The 17,455-nt window shown below is 62.0% G+C and overlaps 1 protein-coding gene across 1 annotated transcript; it reads left to right on the top strand.

Moving 5' to 3' along the window:
- The first annotated feature begins 1,697 nt into the window (after positions 1 to 1,697).
- On the top strand, positions 1,698 to 15,815 carry LOC129200192 (myosin-7). The gene is made up of 40 exons (XM_054811488.1): positions 1,698 to 1,832; positions 2,308 to 2,515; positions 3,090 to 3,233; positions 3,382 to 3,538; positions 3,649 to 3,676; positions 3,787 to 3,898; positions 4,408 to 4,500; positions 4,613 to 4,676; positions 4,754 to 4,852; positions 4,928 to 5,031; positions 5,108 to 5,246; positions 5,335 to 5,453; positions 5,550 to 5,699; positions 6,063 to 6,233; positions 6,376 to 6,685; positions 6,769 to 6,836; positions 6,950 to 7,037; positions 7,169 to 7,286; positions 7,384 to 7,507; positions 7,644 to 7,780; positions 7,864 to 7,990; positions 8,074 to 8,202; positions 8,299 to 8,541; positions 8,830 to 9,006; positions 9,098 to 9,243; positions 9,337 to 9,427; positions 9,853 to 10,242; positions 10,332 to 10,458; positions 10,562 to 10,680; positions 10,998 to 11,194; positions 11,495 to 11,678; positions 11,936 to 12,101; positions 12,173 to 12,297; positions 12,382 to 12,690; positions 12,783 to 12,986; positions 13,323 to 13,448; positions 13,550 to 13,825; positions 15,157 to 15,252; positions 15,351 to 15,485; positions 15,587 to 15,815. Exons 2-40 carry the CDS (start codon positions 2,315 to 2,317, stop codon positions 15,605 to 15,607), a joined length of 5,814 nt encoding a protein of 1,937 aa, XP_054667463.1. The 5' UTR covers positions 1,698 to 1,832; positions 2,308 to 2,314; the 3' UTR covers positions 15,608 to 15,815.
- The last annotated feature ends 1,640 nt before the right edge of the window (positions 15,816 to 17,455 follow it).

Below are 17,455 nucleotides of genomic sequence, written 5' to 3'. Positions count from 1 at the left end.
GAAAGGGGAGGAAATTGGGGGAAAACAGGGGAAATAGGGGGGAAATGGGGGGAAATGAAGGGAAAACAGAGGAAAATGGGGGAAAATAATGGGAAAACCAGAGGAAATTTGTGGGAAAGGGGAGGAAATTGGGGGAAAACAGGGGAAATATGGGGGAAATGGGGGGAAATGAAGGGAAAACAGAGGAAAATGGGGGAAAATAATGGGAAAACCAGAGGAAATTTGGGGGAAAGGGGGAGAAATTTGGGGAAAACAGAGGGAAACAGAGGAAATATGGGGGAAATCAGGAAAATTTGGGGGAAATGAAGCAAATTTGCCCCCCCCCCCCACTTGGTGGGTTATGGGATGCCAGGGCGGGGGGGAGGGCATGTGTGGGATGGGGATCTATAGGGCCAGCCCCATATATGGCCATAGGGTGAAGGTGCCCCACGGCCCCACTGGCGTCACGAGCTGATCGGGTGTCGGGGGGGATCCCAAAAATATCCCATGGGGGGGGAGGGGGGGAGGGGAACAAAGGGATGGGGGGGAGGGGGAGGGCTCCCACCTGTCCTTTGTCTGTCTGTCCCCTCCCCCACCCCGGGGGGACCCAGGCGTCCCGCGCGCCTTTTGTCTCGCCTCATCCATCCCATAATAACCCGGGGGGGGGGGGGTATAGGGGGCCCCTATAGGGATGGGGGGGTGTTCTATGGGGCTGGGGGGGGGTTCTATAGGGGTCCTATGGGGCTGGGGGTTTCTATGGGGCTGGGGGGTTCCTACAGGGGTCCTATGGGGCTGGGGGGGGGTTTCTATAGGGGTCCTATGGGGCTGGGGGGATTCTATGGGGCTGGGGGGTTCCTATAGGGGTCCTATGGGGCTGGGGGGGGGGGTTCTATAGGGGTCCTATGGGGCTGGGGGGATTCTATGGGGCTGGGGGGTTCCTACAGGGGTCCTATGGGGCTGGGGGGATTCTATGGGGCTGGGGGGTTCCTACAGGGGTCCTATGGGGCTGGGGGGATTCTATGGGGCTGGGGGGTTCCTACAGGGGTCCTATGGGGCTGGGGGGATTCTATGGGGCTGGGGGGTTCCTACAGGGGTCCTATGGGGCTGGGGGGGGGTTTCTATAGGGGTCCTATGGGGCTGGGGGGATTCTATGGGGCTGGGGGGTTCCTACAGGGGTCCTATGGGGCTGGGGGGATTCTATGGGGCTGGGGGGTTCCTACAGGGGTCCTATGGGGCTGGGGGAGTTTCTATGGGGCTGGGCCCCCCATAGATCCATAGGGGTCCCCGTGGCCTTGAGGTGGCTGCTCTGTCCGTCAGGTCCCCCCTCCCCCCCCCCGGTGACGCAGCTTTGGGGGGGGGGGGTGGGGGGGAGGGGGGGATATAATGGGGAGACCCCCGGGCGGCGCCCGCAGACCCACGGGCAGGTGGGGCAGGGGCAACTGGGGGCACTGGGAGGGACTGGGAGGGGTCTTTGGGGGGACTGGGAGGGAACTGGGAGGGACTGGGAGGGAACTGGGAGGGACTGGGAGGGGGCTATGGGAGGACTGGGAGGGACTAAGAGAGTCTATGGGGGAACTGGAAGAGACTGGGGGGCACTGGGAGGGAACTGGGAGGGGTCTATGGGGGAACTGGGAGGGAACTGGGATGTGCTGGGGGAGGGCACTGGAGAAATCCTGGGGGATACTGGGACATACTGGGCAGGACTGGGGGGGGGGGGAGTGTTACTGGGGAACTACTGGTGTGGATATTGGGGCATACCGGGACATACTGGGACATACTGGGAGGGGTTGTTGTGTCCCGGATCAGGACCAGAGACCCCCCCCCCAAGTCAGCGCCTGAGACCGCAGAGAGAGGTGGGGCACTGGGAGCACTGGGAGGGACTGGGAGGGGTCTACGGGACAACTGGGGGGAACTGGGAGGGACTGGGAGGGTGTGTGGGGGCACTGGGAGGGACTGGGGGGACTGGGAGGGACTGGGAGGGTCTGTGGGGCAACTGGGAGGGACTGGGAGGGGACTGGAAGAGCACTGGGAGCACTGGGAGAGAACTGGGAGGGACTGGGGTGAGACTGGGAGGGCACTGGGATGCACTGGGAGGGTCTAGATGGGAAATGGGAGGGACTGGGAGGGACTGGGGTGGTACTGGGATGTACTGGGAGGTGCTGGGCTGGGGTAAAGCTCCGGCAGCGTGAGGCACTGGGCGAACTGGGCTGAACTGGGAGCACTGGGGAGGCACAGAACCTCCTGGAAATGACTCGAGACGGGTCCTACTGGTGGAACTGGGATGGAACTGGGACGGAACTGGGATGGTCCCCCCCCTCCCGGTCCCAGCTTGGCCATGCCGGACGTGGAGATGACGGAGTTCGGGGAGGCGGCCCCCTACCTCCGCAAGTCGGAGAAGGAGCGTGTGGCCGCCCAGACCCGCCCCTTCGACCTGAAGAAGGACATCTTCGTCCCCGACGAGCGGGAGGAGTTCGTCAAGGCCACCATCATCAGCCGTGAGGGCGCCAAGGTCACCGCCCAGACTGAGCATGGCAAGGTGGGGCACCCAGAACCCATCCCACCTTCTGCAGCATCCATGGGGCACCTAGGACCCATCCCACCTTCCAGAGCACCCATGGGGCACCTAGGACCCATCCCACCTTCCAGAGCACCCATGGGGCACCTAGGACCCATCCCACCTTCCAGAGCACCCATGGGGCACCTAGGACCCATCCCACCTTCCAGAGCACCCATGGGGCACCTAGGACCCATCCCACCTTCCAGAGCACCCATGGGGCACCTAGAACCCACCTCACCTTCTCCAGCACCCGTGGGGCATCCAGAACCCATCCTACCTTCTGCAGCACCCATGGGGCACCTAGGACCCATCCCACCTTCCAGAGCACCCATGGGGCACCTAGAACCCACCTCACCTTCTCCAGCACCCATGGGGCTCTCAAATGCCGTCCCACCTTCTCCAGCACCCGAGGGACACCCAGACCCCATGCCACCTCCTCTACCTCTTGAGGGACACCCCGACCTCCTCCAGCACCCAAGGGAACACCCTATGGGTGGGGCCAACTGGGCCAACTCCTTACCCGCCCCCCCCCCCCCCCCCTCACCTCGAGCAGACGGTGACGGTCAAGGAGGACCAGATCATGCAGCAGAACCCGCCCAAGTTCGACAAGATTGAGGACATGGCCATGCTGACCTTCCTCCACGAACCTGCCGTCCTCTACAACCTCAAGGAGCGATACGCTTCTTGGATGATCTACGTGAGTCAACAACCCACGAGGTTCTCTAGATCCTTCAGAACCAGGACAACCCATCTCCAGATCCAACGGACCACCCAGAGCTGGGATGTCCTCTCCTGGGGTGGAAGGTGGGACCTCATGGTTCTGACCCACCCATCTTCTTCTCCAGACCTACTCGGGGCTCTTCTGTGTGACGGTCAACCCCTACAAGTGGTTGCCCGTCTACAACGCCGAGGTGGTGGCCGCCTACCGAGGGAAGAAGCGGAGCGAAGCTCCTCCCCACATCTTCTCCATCTCGGACAACGCCTACCAGAACATGCTGACGGGTAAGGACCTCTTCATGGAGGACCTTGTGACCGTGCCCCCTTTGCCCTTATATGGAGGGGAAGGGGGTGGAGCCAAGGAAATTCACCGTTTCTCCTCCTCATCCCACCAGATCGGGAGAACCAGTCCATCCTCATCACGTGAGTGACGCCCGCCTCGGCCCCGTCCACTTGTCCGCATAGCCCCACCCCCTTCCCAGTCAGCCCCGCCCCCCCCCCCCCCCAGCTTCACTCTCATTGGCTGCCCCCAGCGGAGAATCCGGGGCGGGGAAGACGGTCAACACCAAGAGGGTCATCCAGTACTTCGCCGTCATCGCCGCCATCGGCGACCGTGGCAAGAAGGAGGCGGGGAGCCCGGGCAAGGTGAGGGGTGGGGCGGTGGGACATCCTGGGGCTGCTCGGTGCTCCTCACCCCGCTGTCCCACCGCCCACCTGGCCACCCCACCACCCCTCTGTCCCACCACCTAACATCTGACCACCCAACTGACCACCCAACCATCTGACCAGCCATTTGACCCAATGATCCACCCAATTGCTCAGCCAATGAATGAACCAGCCACCCAACCCACCATCCAACCAACCAACCGCCCATCTGACCACCCAACCGTCCATCTGACCATCCATCCACGCACCCAACCATCCATCCAACCACCTGTCCAACCACCCAACCAACCACCTATCTGACCACCCAACCACCCATCTGACCAACCATCTGACCAACCATCCAACCAACCATCTCACCAACCATCTGACCACCCATGCAACCAACCAACCACCCAACTAATCATCCAACCATCCTTCTGACCAACCATCCAACCATCTCACCAACCACCCAACCAACCACCCAACCACCCCTTGTCCCACCCCACCAGGGCACCCTGGAGGACCAAATCATCCAGGCCAACCCCGCCTTGGAGGCCTTCGGCAACGCCAAGACCGTCCGCAACGACAACTCCTCCCGATTCGTGAGTGGGGGTCTGTGGGGCAGGACCTGTGGGGTGGGGTGGGACGTATGGGGCGGGGTGGGACCTCCTAGGAGAAGGTGGCCACCTCCACCCGCCGCTGCTCCTCTCCCAGGGGAAGTTCATCCGGATCCATTTCGGCGCCACCGGGAAGTTGGCGTCGGCCGACATCGAGACCTGTGAGTTGTCCACCGCCCCCCACCCGTCCATCTCCTCCCCCTCCAACCTCCCCCCACCCACCTTCTCCCCACCCCAGACCTCCTGGAGAAGTCCCGCGTCATCTTCCAGCTGAAGGCTGAGAGGAACTACCACGTCTTCTACCAGATCCTCTCCAACAAGAAGCCGGAGTTGCTGGGTGAGTCACCTTTCCCACCCCACCCATGGACCTTTGACCTTGTGCCCTCGTCCCAACTACGTCTTCTCCTCGCAGACATGATGCTGGTGACCAACAACCCCTACGACTACGCCTTCATCTCCCAAGGAGAAACCACGGTGCCCTCCATCGACGACAGGGAGGAGCTCCTGGCCACAGACGTGAGATGGAGGGCCACCATCTCAGGGTGGGGGTGGCTGCTTGGAGAAGACCTTCACCCATGTTTTGACCTTGCAGAGCGCTTTCGACGTCCTGGGCTTCACCCAAGAGGAGAAGAACTCCATCTACAAGCTGACGGGCGCCATCATGCACTTTGGTAACATGAAGTTCAAGCAGAAGCAACGGGAGGAGCAGGCAGAGCCGGACGGCACTGAAGGTGGGTGGTCAACCGGGCAGTCACGGGGTGGGATTTGAGGTCAACTGCGTGGTCCTCCAAGGTCATGTCTTCTCCTGTGCAACCTTAGAGGCGGACAAGTCAGCTTACCTGATGGGGCTGAACTCGGCCGATCTTCTCAAGGGCTTGTGCCACCCCCGGGTGAAGGTGGGCAATGAGTACGTCACCAAGGGGCAGAACGTCCAGCAGGTGAGGAGGACATCCTCCAAAACGTCCTTCTTTTGGGGTGAGGCAGTGCCACCCCAGCCAAGGAGGACATGGAGAACCCAAACATCCTTGTTCCAGGTGATTTATGCCGTCGGGGCCTTGGCCAAGGCCGTCTACGAGAAGATGTTCAACTGGATGGTGACCAGGATCAACAACTCGCTGGAGACCAAGCAGCCGCGGCAGTACTTCATCGGCGTGCTGGACATCGCCGGCTTCGAGATCTTCGATGTGAGGCCTGGTTGACCCTGTTGCGTTGTCCCCGTTGGGTGTTGAGTTCACCCCGTTGATTCCACTGGATGTTCTGTTGACCCCGTCGGGGCTCAGGTTGACGCCATTGACGCCATTGGGCCTTCAGTTGACCCCATTGGGTCTTCCGTTGACCCCGTCGATCCCACTGGGTGTTGTGTTGACCCCATTGCATGTTCCATTGACCCCATTGACCACATTGAGCATTGCCTTGACCCCGCTGGGTGTCTAGTTGACTCTGTTGATCCCATTGGGCGTCATGTTGACCCCGTTGGGTGGTGACTTGCCCCTGTTGATCCCATTGGACATCACGTTGACCCCCTTGACCGTCCCCTCCCTCCCCAGTTCAACAGCTTCGAGCAGCTCTGCATCAACTTCACCAACGAGAAGCTGCAGCAGTTCTTCAACCACCACATGTTCGTGCTGGAGCAGGAGGAGTACAAGAAGGAGGGGATCGAGTGGGAGTTCATCGACTTCGGCATGGACCTCCAGGCCTGCATCGACCTCATCGAGAAGGTACCATCTCCCCCAGGGCCTCCAGGGGCTGAGGGGGCTCCTGGAGAAGGAACCTTCCAGCTGGAGCTCGCCGGGGACACCAAAGGTGGCTGGTTGGCTTGGGTTTGGTGTCCACCATGGCCAACAAATCTTCTCCTCCCAGCCCATGGGGATCATGTCCATCCTGGAAGAGGAGTGCATGTTCCCCAAGGCCACGGACATGACCTTCAAGGCCAAGCTCTTTGATAATCATTTGGGCAAGTCGGCCAACTTTGGGAAGCCACGGAACATCAAAGGGAAGCCAGAAGCCCACTTCGCCCTCATCCACTATGCCGGCACGGTGGACTACAACATCATCGGGTGGCTGCAGAAGAACAAGGACCCCCTCAATGAGACGGTGGTGGGGCTCTACCAGAAATCGGCCCTCAAGCTCTTGGCCAACCTCTTCGCCAACTACGCCGGGGCTGATGCACGTAAGGGGACATCCCCTTCCCTGGGATCCGAGGTTCTCCCCACCAAATCTTGACCTCTCCCATCCTTTCTTCTTCTCCAACAGCTGTGGAGAAGGGGAAAGGGTCCAAGAAGAAAGGTTCCTCCTTCCAGACCGTCTCTGCCCTGCACCGGGTGAGGCTCCGGGTGGACCCCAGGGTGTGGTGAGGGTGGACAAGGGGTGGTACCTCTTGGTGGGGCAGGTTGGGGTCTTCATTCCCTCCGTCATCTCCTCCTCCATACTCCAGGAGAACCTCAACAAGCTGATGACCAACCTACGGTCCACCCACCCTCACTTCGTCCGTTGCATCATCCCCAATGAGACCAAGTCTCCTGGTGAGCCAGTCCCAAGGGGTTACTCCAAGAGGGTGGGGCCAAACCCAGGGACAATGGGTTGTCCCCGGCCAAAGGTGGTGGCGGGGAGCAGCTCCGTGGGGCAGGACTTGACCCACCAACCCATTCTCCAGGCGTGATGGACAACCCCCTGGTGATGCACCAGCTCCGCTGCAACGGGGTGCTGGAGGGCATCCGCATCTGCCGCAAGGGCTTCCCCAACCGCATCCTCTACGGGGACTTCCGCCAGCGGTGGGAACGGAGGAGAAGACGTGGGGACGATGGGGGGGGACACACACAACCCCACCGGAGCTGATCTCGGGGTGTCCCCGTCTTCTCCGGCCACCAGGTACCGCATCCTGAACCCCGCGGCCATCCCTGAGGGACAGTTCATCGACAGCCGCAAAGGCGCCGAGAAGCTCCTGGGTTCCCTGGACATCGACCACAACCAGTACAAGTTCGGGCACACCAAGGTGAGGTCCATCATCTCCTCCCCCGTGCTCTTGTTGACCCTGTGCTCCCACCTGACCTCATGGTTCCACCACCCACGTGTGCACCTGCCCATCCGAGCTCCAACCCATCTTCTCGCCCACCTCCTCCTTCCATCAGGTCTTCTTCAAGGCCGGGTTGCTGGGGCTGCTGGAGGAGATGAGGGATGAGCGCCTGGCCAGGATCATGACCCGCTTGCAGGCCCAAGTCCGTGGTTTCCTCTCCCGGCAGGAGTTCAAGAAGATTCTGGAGCGCAGGTGGGTGGTGGGGCAAAGGTGGTGGTGGGTCTACATTGAGGTGGTGGCCCCTGGTGACCCACATCCTGCTTTGCCCCACTCAGAGATGCGCTGCTGGTGATCCAGTGGAACATCCGGGCCTTCATGGGGGTGAAGAACTGGCCTTGGATGAAGCTCTACTTCAAGATCAAACCCTTGCTGAAGAGCGCCGAGACGGAGAAGGAGATGCAGGTGGGGCAAGGACAGAGAGGACAGGATGAGGGGTGGGTGGAGGAAGAGATGGGCCTTACAGGGGACCTTTGCGCCTCCAACAGACCATGAAGGAGGAGTTTGGGCGGCTGAAGGAGGCCCTGGAGAAGTCAGAGGCCCGGCGGAAGGAGCTGGAGGAGAAGATGGTCTCCATGCTGCAGGAGAAGAATGACCTGCAGCTCCAAGTGCAGGCCGTGAGTGAGATGGCCCCCCAAAACCACGTCAAGGGGATGCCCCAGCCCTTCTCTCCTCCTTCCTTCACCCTCCCACCCACCTTCCCACCCTTCCAGGAGCAAGACAACCTGGCCGACGCCGAGGAGCGCTGCGACCAGCTGATCAAGAACAAGATCCAGCTGGAGGCCAAGGTGAAGGAGCTGACAGAGCGGCTGGAGGACGAGGAGGAGATGAATGCCGAGCTGACGGCCAAGAAGAGGAAGTTGGAGGACGAGTGCTCGGAGCTCAAGAAGGACATCGATGACTTGGAGTTGTCTTTGGCCAAGGTGGAGAAGGAGAAACATGCCACTGAGAACAAGGTGAGGACGAGGAGAAGCCTCCACATCAACGTGAGGGGACTTGAGTCCCCTCGGCCTGGTTGGGTTGAGGAGATAGGCTGGTTGGGTTGTGAAGACCCAAGGCTGGTTGGGTTGGCTTGAGAAGACCCAATTCTGGTCCTGTTGGGCTACATGGAGAAGACCCAAGGCCCTTTGGGTTCTCCTGCATCTCCTGACTGAGGTGCAGCTCAACCAAGAGCAAGAAGAACCTCCCCTCTCTTGCCCTACCACTGGCACCAAGCTGGACACCTGATGTTTCTCCTCCTGCAGGTCAAGAACCTGACCGAAGAGATGGCCGGGTTGGATGAGACCATCGCCAAGCTGACCAAAGAGAAGAAGGCCCTGCAAGAAGCTCACCAGCAAACGCTGGATGACCTGCAGGCGGAGGAGGACAAGGTCAACACCTTGACGAAGGCCAAAGTCAAGCTGGAACAGCAGGCGGACGACGTGAGTGTGTGCCGGTCCCACTGCGGGCACTGCCGAGGGCCAGAAATGACCAAAACCTGAGTTTTCTCCCCATTTCTCTCTTCCTGTGCAGCTCGAAGGCTCCCTGGAGCAGGAGAAGAAGATCCGGATGGACCTGGAACGGGCCAAGAGGAAGCTGGAAGGCGACTTGAAGCTGACCCAAGAGAACATCATGGATCTGGAGAACGACAAGCAGCAACTGGAGGAGAGGCTGAAGAAGTAGGGCCCCACCCTGTCACCCTAGACCCATAATCCCTCTCTCTGCCGAGGACCCAGCAGCGTGACAGGCTGGTGGTTCTCCTCCCCACCCAGGAAAGACTTTGAGCTCAACGCACTCAACGCCAGGATCGAGGACGAGCAAGCGATCGCGGCCCAGCTCCAGAAGAAGCTCAAAGAGCTTCAGGTGGGGTTCACCTTGTGGGTCAACCAGGACCCATTCTGAGAAGGACCTAGATCCACATGAGATCTGGAGCCCATGGCATGTCCCATGATCTGGAACCTCCCTGTGACTTATCTCATAGAAATGACTCATGGGTTCCTGGGTGGGTTGTCTTTGGGGTGGGGTGAGGTCAACCAACGGGTTTGGAAGGCTCAAGGCTGGTGGGGTGGCTTGGGTAGGATCAACTGAGCTGAGCAGAACATCTGGGGTGGATCACGGTGAGTCCAGTGTCCTCTGAGAAGGTTGTGCCGAATGTCTTCAAGACCTGTCGAGTTGAAGAGTCTCCAGCTGGTTGGGCTGAGCTGAGTTGAAGGGTCTCCAGCTGGCTGGGATGGGTTGAGGGGACAAGGTGGGTGGAGCCAAGCCTGATGGCAGCCTCTCCGTCCCAGGCGCGCATCGAGGAGCTGGAGGAGGAGCTGGAGGCAGAGAGGACAGGCAGGGCCAAGGTGGAGAAGCTGCGCTCGGACCTGTCGCGGGAGCTGGAGGAGATCAGCGAGCGGCTGGAGGAGGCGGGCGGTGCCACCTCGGTGCAGATGGAGCTCAACAAGAAGCGGGAGGCGGAGTTCCAGAAGATGCGGCGGGACCTGGAGGAGGCCACGCTGCAGCACGAGGCCACGGCCGCCGCCCTGCGCAAGAAGCACGCCGACAGCGTGGCCGAGCTCAGCGAGCAGATGGACAACCTGCAGCGCGTCAAGCAGAAGCTGGAGAAGGAGAAGAGCGAGCTCAAGCTGGAGCTGGACGACATTGGTTCCAACATGGAGCAGCTGGTCAAGGCCAAGGTAGGAGATGGGTGTCCAACCATGATGGGACAACTCTTGCACCACTCTCCCTACGTTCCCTTTCATTTTCCTGCTCTTCACATCTCCAGGCCAACCTGGAGAAGATGTGCCGCACCATGGAGGACCAGATGAACGAGCACCGGACCAAGTCCGAGGAGGCTCAACGCATGGTCAACGACCTGACAACCCAACGAGCCAAGCTCCAGACAGAGAACGGTGAAGGCCTTTGCTCTTCACCAACACAACCATTGATCCTGCGCCCAGCAGGGTAGCTTTGGGGTCTCTCCAGGGGGTGATTGTCCACCTTTCCACCCCACAGGTGAGCTCTCCAGGCAGTTGGAGGAGAAGGAAGCCTTCATCAACCAGCTGACGCGGGGGAAACTCACCTACACCCAGCAGCTAGAGGACCTCAAGAGGCAGCTGGAGGAAGAAACCAAGGTAGGGCTTCGGTGGGGAGGTCAACGGGGCCGAAGGTTGCAGGGTGGAAGACACCTCCAAGATCAAGGGTGAGGTTGGTTTGGGACTGAAGGGAGCGGGTTAGGTTGGTTGGCAGCGAGGAGGTCAGTTGAGTTGGTCTAGAGGAGGTTGGGTTGGTCTACAGAGGGTCTAAGGTGGGTCAGGTTGGTCTACAGAAGGTCGGGCTGGGTTGGGGTGATGAAGACCAGAACTCCCTCAGCTGGAGGACCCCAAGACGGCTCCAGCGGACGTGCGCCCAATGGTCCCACCTTCTCCTCACACACGCCCCTCTCCCCCAGGCCAAGAACGCGCTGGCCCACGCCCTCCAGTCGGCCCGGCACGACTGCGACCTCCTGCGGGAGCAGTACGAGGAGGAGACGGAGGCCAAGGCCGAGCTCCAGCGGTCGCTCTCCAAGGCCAACTCCGAGGTGGCGCAGTGGAGGACCAAGTACGAGACGGACGCCATCCAACGCACCGAGGAGCTGGAGGAGGCCAAGTGAGTCACCTCCCCACGGACGCTGAGGGTTCTCCCGTGGGTGGTGGCACCTGCTTGGTCTTCCTGGTCCCCACCTCTTCCCTCAAGAGCCACCAGCCAGGACGTTGGCCTTCTTCACGCTCGGTAGATCTAGAGCTCCATTTGGGGACCTAGAACCTGGGTCCACCAACCCAGAGCATCCATCGCCCTCAGGAGCCCACCGTCTTCTTCTCAGCCGCCTTCATTTTGGGGGTGACCAATTGACAGGGCGTCTCCGTGGGCTGGTGGGTCACACGTAGGTTTCTCCCCTACGTCTGGCAGGAAGAAGCTGGCCCAGAGGCTGCAGGAGGCCGAGGAGGCGGTGGAGGCGGTCAACGCCAAGTGCTCCTCCCTGGAGAAGACCAAGCACCGGCTGCAGAACGAGATCGAGGACCTCATGGCCGACCTGGAGAGGTCGAACGCGGCCGCCGCCGCCCTGGACAAGAAGCAGAGGAACTTCGACAAGGTTGGGGGGCACCGAGACAGGGTGGGAGGAGACGGGTGGGAAGCGGGTGAGGAGATGCGGGGCCCACCGGCCGTCCCCGACCAAAGCCCAGCAGGAGAAGAAGCCCAGCAGAAAGGTGGAGCGTGTTTCAGCAGAGCTTCGAGTCCCACCGGGAGACTGGTGGGGAGAGGAGGAGGAGGAGGAGGAGGAGGAGGAGGAGGAGGATGAAGAGAGGGGGGAAGCAGCTGGTGACCGGGGTGCGGGTGGTGTCCCCACAGATCTTGTCCGAGTGGAAGCAGAAGTTCGAGGAGTCGCAGACGGAGCTGGAGGCGTCGCAGAAGGAGGCCAGGTCCCTCAGCACCGAGCTCTTCAAGCTGAAGAACGCCTACGAGGAGTCGCTGGAGCACCTGGAGACCTTCAAGAGGGAGAACAAGAACCTCCAAGGTGAGAGCGCGGCCCCCCCTCGGCCCGCCCCTTCCTTCTCCACGGGACCTGAGGGCATCTCGCCCGCGCAGAGGAGATCTCGGACCTCACCGAGCAGCTGGGCGCCGGCCACAAGACCATCCACGAGCTGGAGAAGGTGCGGAAGCAGCTGGACGCCGAGAAGCTGGAGCTTCAAGCCGCTCTGGAGGAGGCCGAGGTGAGCGGAGCCACGTTCCCCGCGCGTCCCCACCTTCTCCCGGTCTCCTCCGTGGTCCTCAGCGTCCTCCCTGTCCCCCGCCAGGCCTCTCTGGAGCACGAGGAGGGGAAGATCTTGAGGGCCCAGCTGGAGTTCAACCAGGTCAAGGCGGACTACGAGCGCAAGCTGGCCGAGAAGGACGAGGAGATGGAGCAGGCCAAGCGCAACCACCTGCGGGTGGTGGACTCGCTGCAGACCTCGCTGGACGCCGAGACCCGGAGCCGCAACGAGGCCCTGAGGCTGAAGAAGAAGATGGAGGGCGACCTCAACGAGATGGAGATCCAGCTCGGCCACGCCAACCGCGCGGCCGCCGAGGCCCAGAAGCAAGTCAAGACCTTGCAGGGCTACCTGAAGGTCCGTCTGCCCCGCCTGGAGGCCGGGTGGACCTCCGCCCCCATCCCCGCCTCCCCGCTCACCCTCTCCTCCTCCCCCCCACCCCCGCGCAGGACACCCAGTTGCAGTTGGACGACGCGGTGCGGGTCAACGAGGACCTGAAGGAGAACATCGCCATCGTGGAGCGGAGGAACAACCTCCTGCAGGCGGAGCTGGAGGAGCTGCGGGCGGTGGTGGAGCAGACCGAGAGGGCCCGCAAGTTGGCCGAGCAGGAACTGATCGAGGCCAGCGAGAGGGTCCAGCTCCTCCACTCACAGGTGAGACCTCACCTACCTCCGAGGAGAGGGCGGTCGCCTCCGCCGCGCGACGCTCGGACCCTGGAGACACCGTGGGCGGGGGCTTCTCCCGGGCCGAGGCACCGAGATCTCCAGCTCGAGCCCCTTGATGCCTGCAGAGATGGGCGGGGGCTGCCCTGGTGGCGACTCCTGCCTCGCATCCCCTGGAACGTCCCGTTGGAGAAGAGCACGGCCTTGGGGGCCTTCCAAATACCCCCACGGGCCAGTGCCGTCTCCTGTCCGCCAAGCCCCCGAGATGCCTGCTGGACCAAAGCCTCCTCCCGGAGCTGTCTGAACCCGCGTGGTCTTCTCTTCCAGAACACCAGCCTCATCAACCAGAAGAAGAAGATGGAGGCGGACGTCTCCCAGCTGCAGACGGAGGTGGAAGAGGCCATCCAGGAGTGCAGGAACGCCGAGGAGAAGGCCAAGAAGGCCATCACTGACGTGAGTGCCGCCCTCGGAGCCGCACCTAGGACACCTTGCAGCGCGGGTGACGGAGAGCGCGCCTCGGACCTCCTTCTCTCGCTGCTTCTCTCCTCGGGCAGGCGGCCATGATGGCGGAGGAGCTGAAGAAGGAGCAGGACACCAGCGCCCACCTGGAGCGGATGAAGAAGAACATGGAGCAGACCATCAAGGACCTGCAGCTGCGGTTGGACGAGGCCGAGCAGTTGGCCCTCAAGGGGGGTAAGAAGCAGCTGCAGAAGCTGGAGGCCCGCGTGAAGGAGCTGGAGAACGAGCTGGAGGCCGAGCAGAAGCGCAACGCCGAGAGCGTCAAGGGCCTCCGCAAGTCCGAGCGGCGCGTCAAGGAGCTCAGCTACCAGGTGAGGCCGCCGCAGCCCGCTCCCGCATCACCCAGACCCGTGGTGGGACCTACCAGAGCGCGGAGCTGGTGGCCACAGGGACGGGGATGACCTAGGACATCACCCGCTGCCTCTGTGTCCGTGGAGCTAGAGCAGGGTTGACCTGGTGGCCGTAGGGGACATGGGTGACCCTGAGGTTGACCTGGTGGCCACAAGAATATGGGTAACCTAGAGGTTGACCTGGTGGCCGTAGGGGACATGGGTGACCCTGAGGTTGACCTGGTGGCCACAAGGATATGGGTAACCTAGAGGTTGACCTGGTGGCCGTAGGGGACATGGGTGACCCTGAGGTTGACCTGGTGGCCACAAGGATATGGGTAACCTAGAGGTTGACCTGGTGGCCGTAGGGGACATGGGTGACCCTGAGGTTGACCTGGTGGCCACAAGGATATGGGTAACCTAGAGGTTGACCTGGTGGCCTCATGGACATGGGTGACCCTGAGGTTGACCTGGTGGCCACAAGGATATGGGTAACCTAGAGGTTGACCTGGTGGCCGTAGGGGACATGGGTGACCCAAAGGTTGACCTGGTGGCCGTAGGGGACATGGGTGACCCTGAGGTTGACCTGGTGGCCACAAGGATATGGGTAACCTAGAGGTTGACCTGGTGGCCGTAGGGGACGTGGGTGACCCTGAGGTTGACCTGGTGGCCACAAGGATATGGGTAACCTAGAGGTTGACCTGGTGGCCGTAGGGGACATGGGTGACCCAAAGGTTGACCTGGTGGCCACAAGAATATGGGTAACCTAGAGGTTGACCTGGTGGCCGTAGGGGACATGGGTGACCCTGAGGTTGACCTGGTGGCCACAAGAATATGGGTAACCTAGAGGTTGACCTGGTGGCCTCAGGGTCAGGGATGACCAAGAAGGTTGACCTGGTGGCTGTAGGGACACGGGTGACCCCTGGTGGCCACAAGGACATGGGAGACCTAGAAGTTGACCTGGTGGCCACAGGGACACGGGTGGCCCAGAACGTTGACCTCTTGGCCATAGGGTCGCAGATGACCCAGAACATTGACCTGGTGGCCACAGGGACACGGGTGGCCCAGAACGTTGACCTCTTGGCCATAGGGTCGCAGATGACCCAGAACATTGACCTGGTGGCTAGAGGGGCACAGGTGACCCCAAAGGTTGACCTGGTGGCCTCAGAGACACAACTGACCCAGAACATTGACCTGGTGGCCACGGGGACGACCAAGGAGGTCCCGCCCCCCCCCAAGAACCTCGTTGCGGCTCTCCTGCCCCACGGCGTGGGCGGGCCCGGGCCCTGCCCCACACGTCTCTCGCCCCACAGACGGAGGAGGACCGCAAGAACCTGCTGCGGCTCCAGGACCTGGTGGACAAGCTCCAGCTGAAGGTCAAGGCCTACAAGCGTCAGGCCGAGGAGGCGGTGAGCGATTGGACGATGACGGATGATGACGATGGGGTGGGGTGGGGTGGGCGTGGCCGGGTGGGCGTGTCCCCGCTGAGGCCCCGCCCCCACCCCAGGAGGACCAAGCCAACACCAACCTGGCCAAGTTCCGCAAGGCGCAGCACGAGCTGGACGAGGCGGAGGAACGCGCCGACGTCGCCGAGTCCCAGGTCAACAAGCTGCGGGCCAAGAGCCGTGACATCACAGCCAAGGTGGGGCCCCGCCCCCCCTCGTGCCCCGCCCCCTACGTCACACCCACCTCACCCCAACCCCACCCCCCCAACACCTTCTCTGTGTCCATGTCCCCCCCCAGAAGCTCCACGAGGAGGAGTGATGCCCAAGATGGCGGCCCGCACACCCAAGATGGCGGCCCGCACACCCAAGATGGCGTCAGAGCCCCTCGGGCGCGTCCATTAACGGCGCGGCGGTGACGTCAGGAGGCGGGGCCGGGGGAGGGGCATAATGTCACCTCACCCGCCCCACCCTTAAAAAAAAAAAGTTAAAAATAAATAAAATAAAAAAAACTGCCCAGGGAGAACCAATGGGCCGTCGAGGAGGGATTTAATTGGTGGACGGAAATGAGGCGCGCGGGTGGTGGGCGGGGCCACGGTGGGCGTCAGCGCCGGGAATTATGGGTGTGGAGTGGGCGGGGCCACCCCAGGTGCACGTCGCGGTAGGTCCAGGGTGTGTGTGACGTCATTGGGGGGGGTGATGTCACGGGGGGGTGAGGTGTCATGGGGCGGGGGGAGTGACATCAGAAGAGGCGTGTAACCTCATGGAGCAGGGGAAATGATGTCATGGCAGGGGAAGATCCGGGGGGGGACGACAGAAATGACATCATAGCGGGGGGTGATGTCATGGGGCAGCAGAGATGACAGGAGCAGGAAGTGATGTCATGGCGGGGGGGTCATGTCATGCAGGAGAGGGAAAATGATGTCGTGGGGGGGATGAGATGTCATGGGGTGGGGCAGATCGTGGGGGGGGGGAAACGACATCAGAGCAGGCAGTGACATCATGGAGGAGAGAGGAAATGATGTCAGAGCGAGCGACATCATGGGGTAGGAGAGATCCCGGAGGAGGGGACGGAAATGACATCACAGGGGTGGAACGTGACGTCACGGGGCAGGGGAGATCCCGTGGGATCCCATAGCACCCATAGCACCCTACAGCACCCATACCACCCCATAGCACCCATAGCGCCCTATAGCGCCCTATAGCACCCCATAGCACCCCCCAGCGCCCCATAGCACCCTATAGCACCCATAGCACCCCCCAGCGCCCTATAGCACCCTATAGCACCCATAGCACCCTATAGCACCCCATAGCACCCACAGTACCCCCCAGCGCCCCATAGCACCCTATAGCACCCATAGCACCCCCCAGCGCCCTATAGCACCCTATAGCACCCATAGCACCCTATAGCACCCCATAGCACCCACAGTACCCCCCAGCGCCCCATAGCACCCCATAGCACCCATAGCACCCTATAGCACCCATAGCACCCTATAGCACCCCATAGCACCCACAGCACCCCCCAGCGCCCTATAGCACCCTATAGCACCCATAGCACCCTATAGCACCCCATAGCACTCTCCAGCACCCTATAGCACCCTATAGCACCCCCCAGCACCCTATAGCACCCCATAGCACCCCCCAGCGCCCTATAGCACCCATAGCACCCTATAGCACCCCATAGCACCCTATAGCACCCCCAGCGCCCCATAGCACCCCATAGCGCCCCATAGCGCCCCATAGCGCCCCATAGCGCCCCATAGCGCCCCCCAGCCCCCCTGGTCCCCCCACCCCCCCTCGGTGCTGCCCATCCCCCCCCAGCCCGAAGGGTCCCACCAGCCCCGGGGCGGGGGGCACTGGGGGGGGCAATGGAGGGAACTGGGAGCAACTGGGAGCCACTGGGCTGGACTGGACCCGGGCTCCCCCCTCCCCCCCCCAAGGGAGGAGCTGGCCCCGCCCCTGCCCTGTCAATCACAGCACAGGCCACGCCTCTTCCCCCCAGCAGCCGTTTATTCCCCCTCCCCCTCCCCATTTCCCCCTCCCCCCTCCAAAAAAAACCCCACCCCACCCCCACCCCTCCAGCGCACCCCTCCCCCACCCCTCCCCTCCTCCACCTTCCCCTCCCCCCACCCCTCCCCCTCTCCCCTCCCCTCCCCCCGCCCCCCCCCTC

This window comes from Grus americana (genome assembly GCF_028858705.1).
Source record: "Grus americana isolate bGruAme1 chromosome 37 unlocalized genomic scaffold, bGruAme1.mat SUPER_37_unloc_1, whole genome shotgun sequence".
NCBI classification, from domain to species: Eukaryota; Metazoa; Chordata; class Aves; order Gruiformes; family Gruidae; genus Grus; species Grus americana.
The sequence above is the reverse complement of the archived record's forward strand: the minus strand, read 5'-3'. Positions and strand labels throughout refer to the sequence as shown.

Excerpts from the sequence above, each read along its gene's own strand:
- LOC129200192 (XM_054811488.1), top strand. The coding sequence starts at position 2,315 with ATGCCGGACGTGGAGATGACGGAGTTCGGGGAGGCGGCCCCCTACCTC. Across the intron at positions 8,203-8,298 it reads TGCAGCTCCAAGTGCAGGCC|GAGCAAGACAACCTGGCCGA; the intron begins GTGAGTGAGATG and ends CCACCCTTCCAG. Across the intron at positions 13,826-15,156 it reads TCAAGGAGCTCAGCTACCAG|ACGGAGGAGGACCGCAAGAA; the intron begins GTGAGGCCGCCG and ends CTCGCCCCACAG.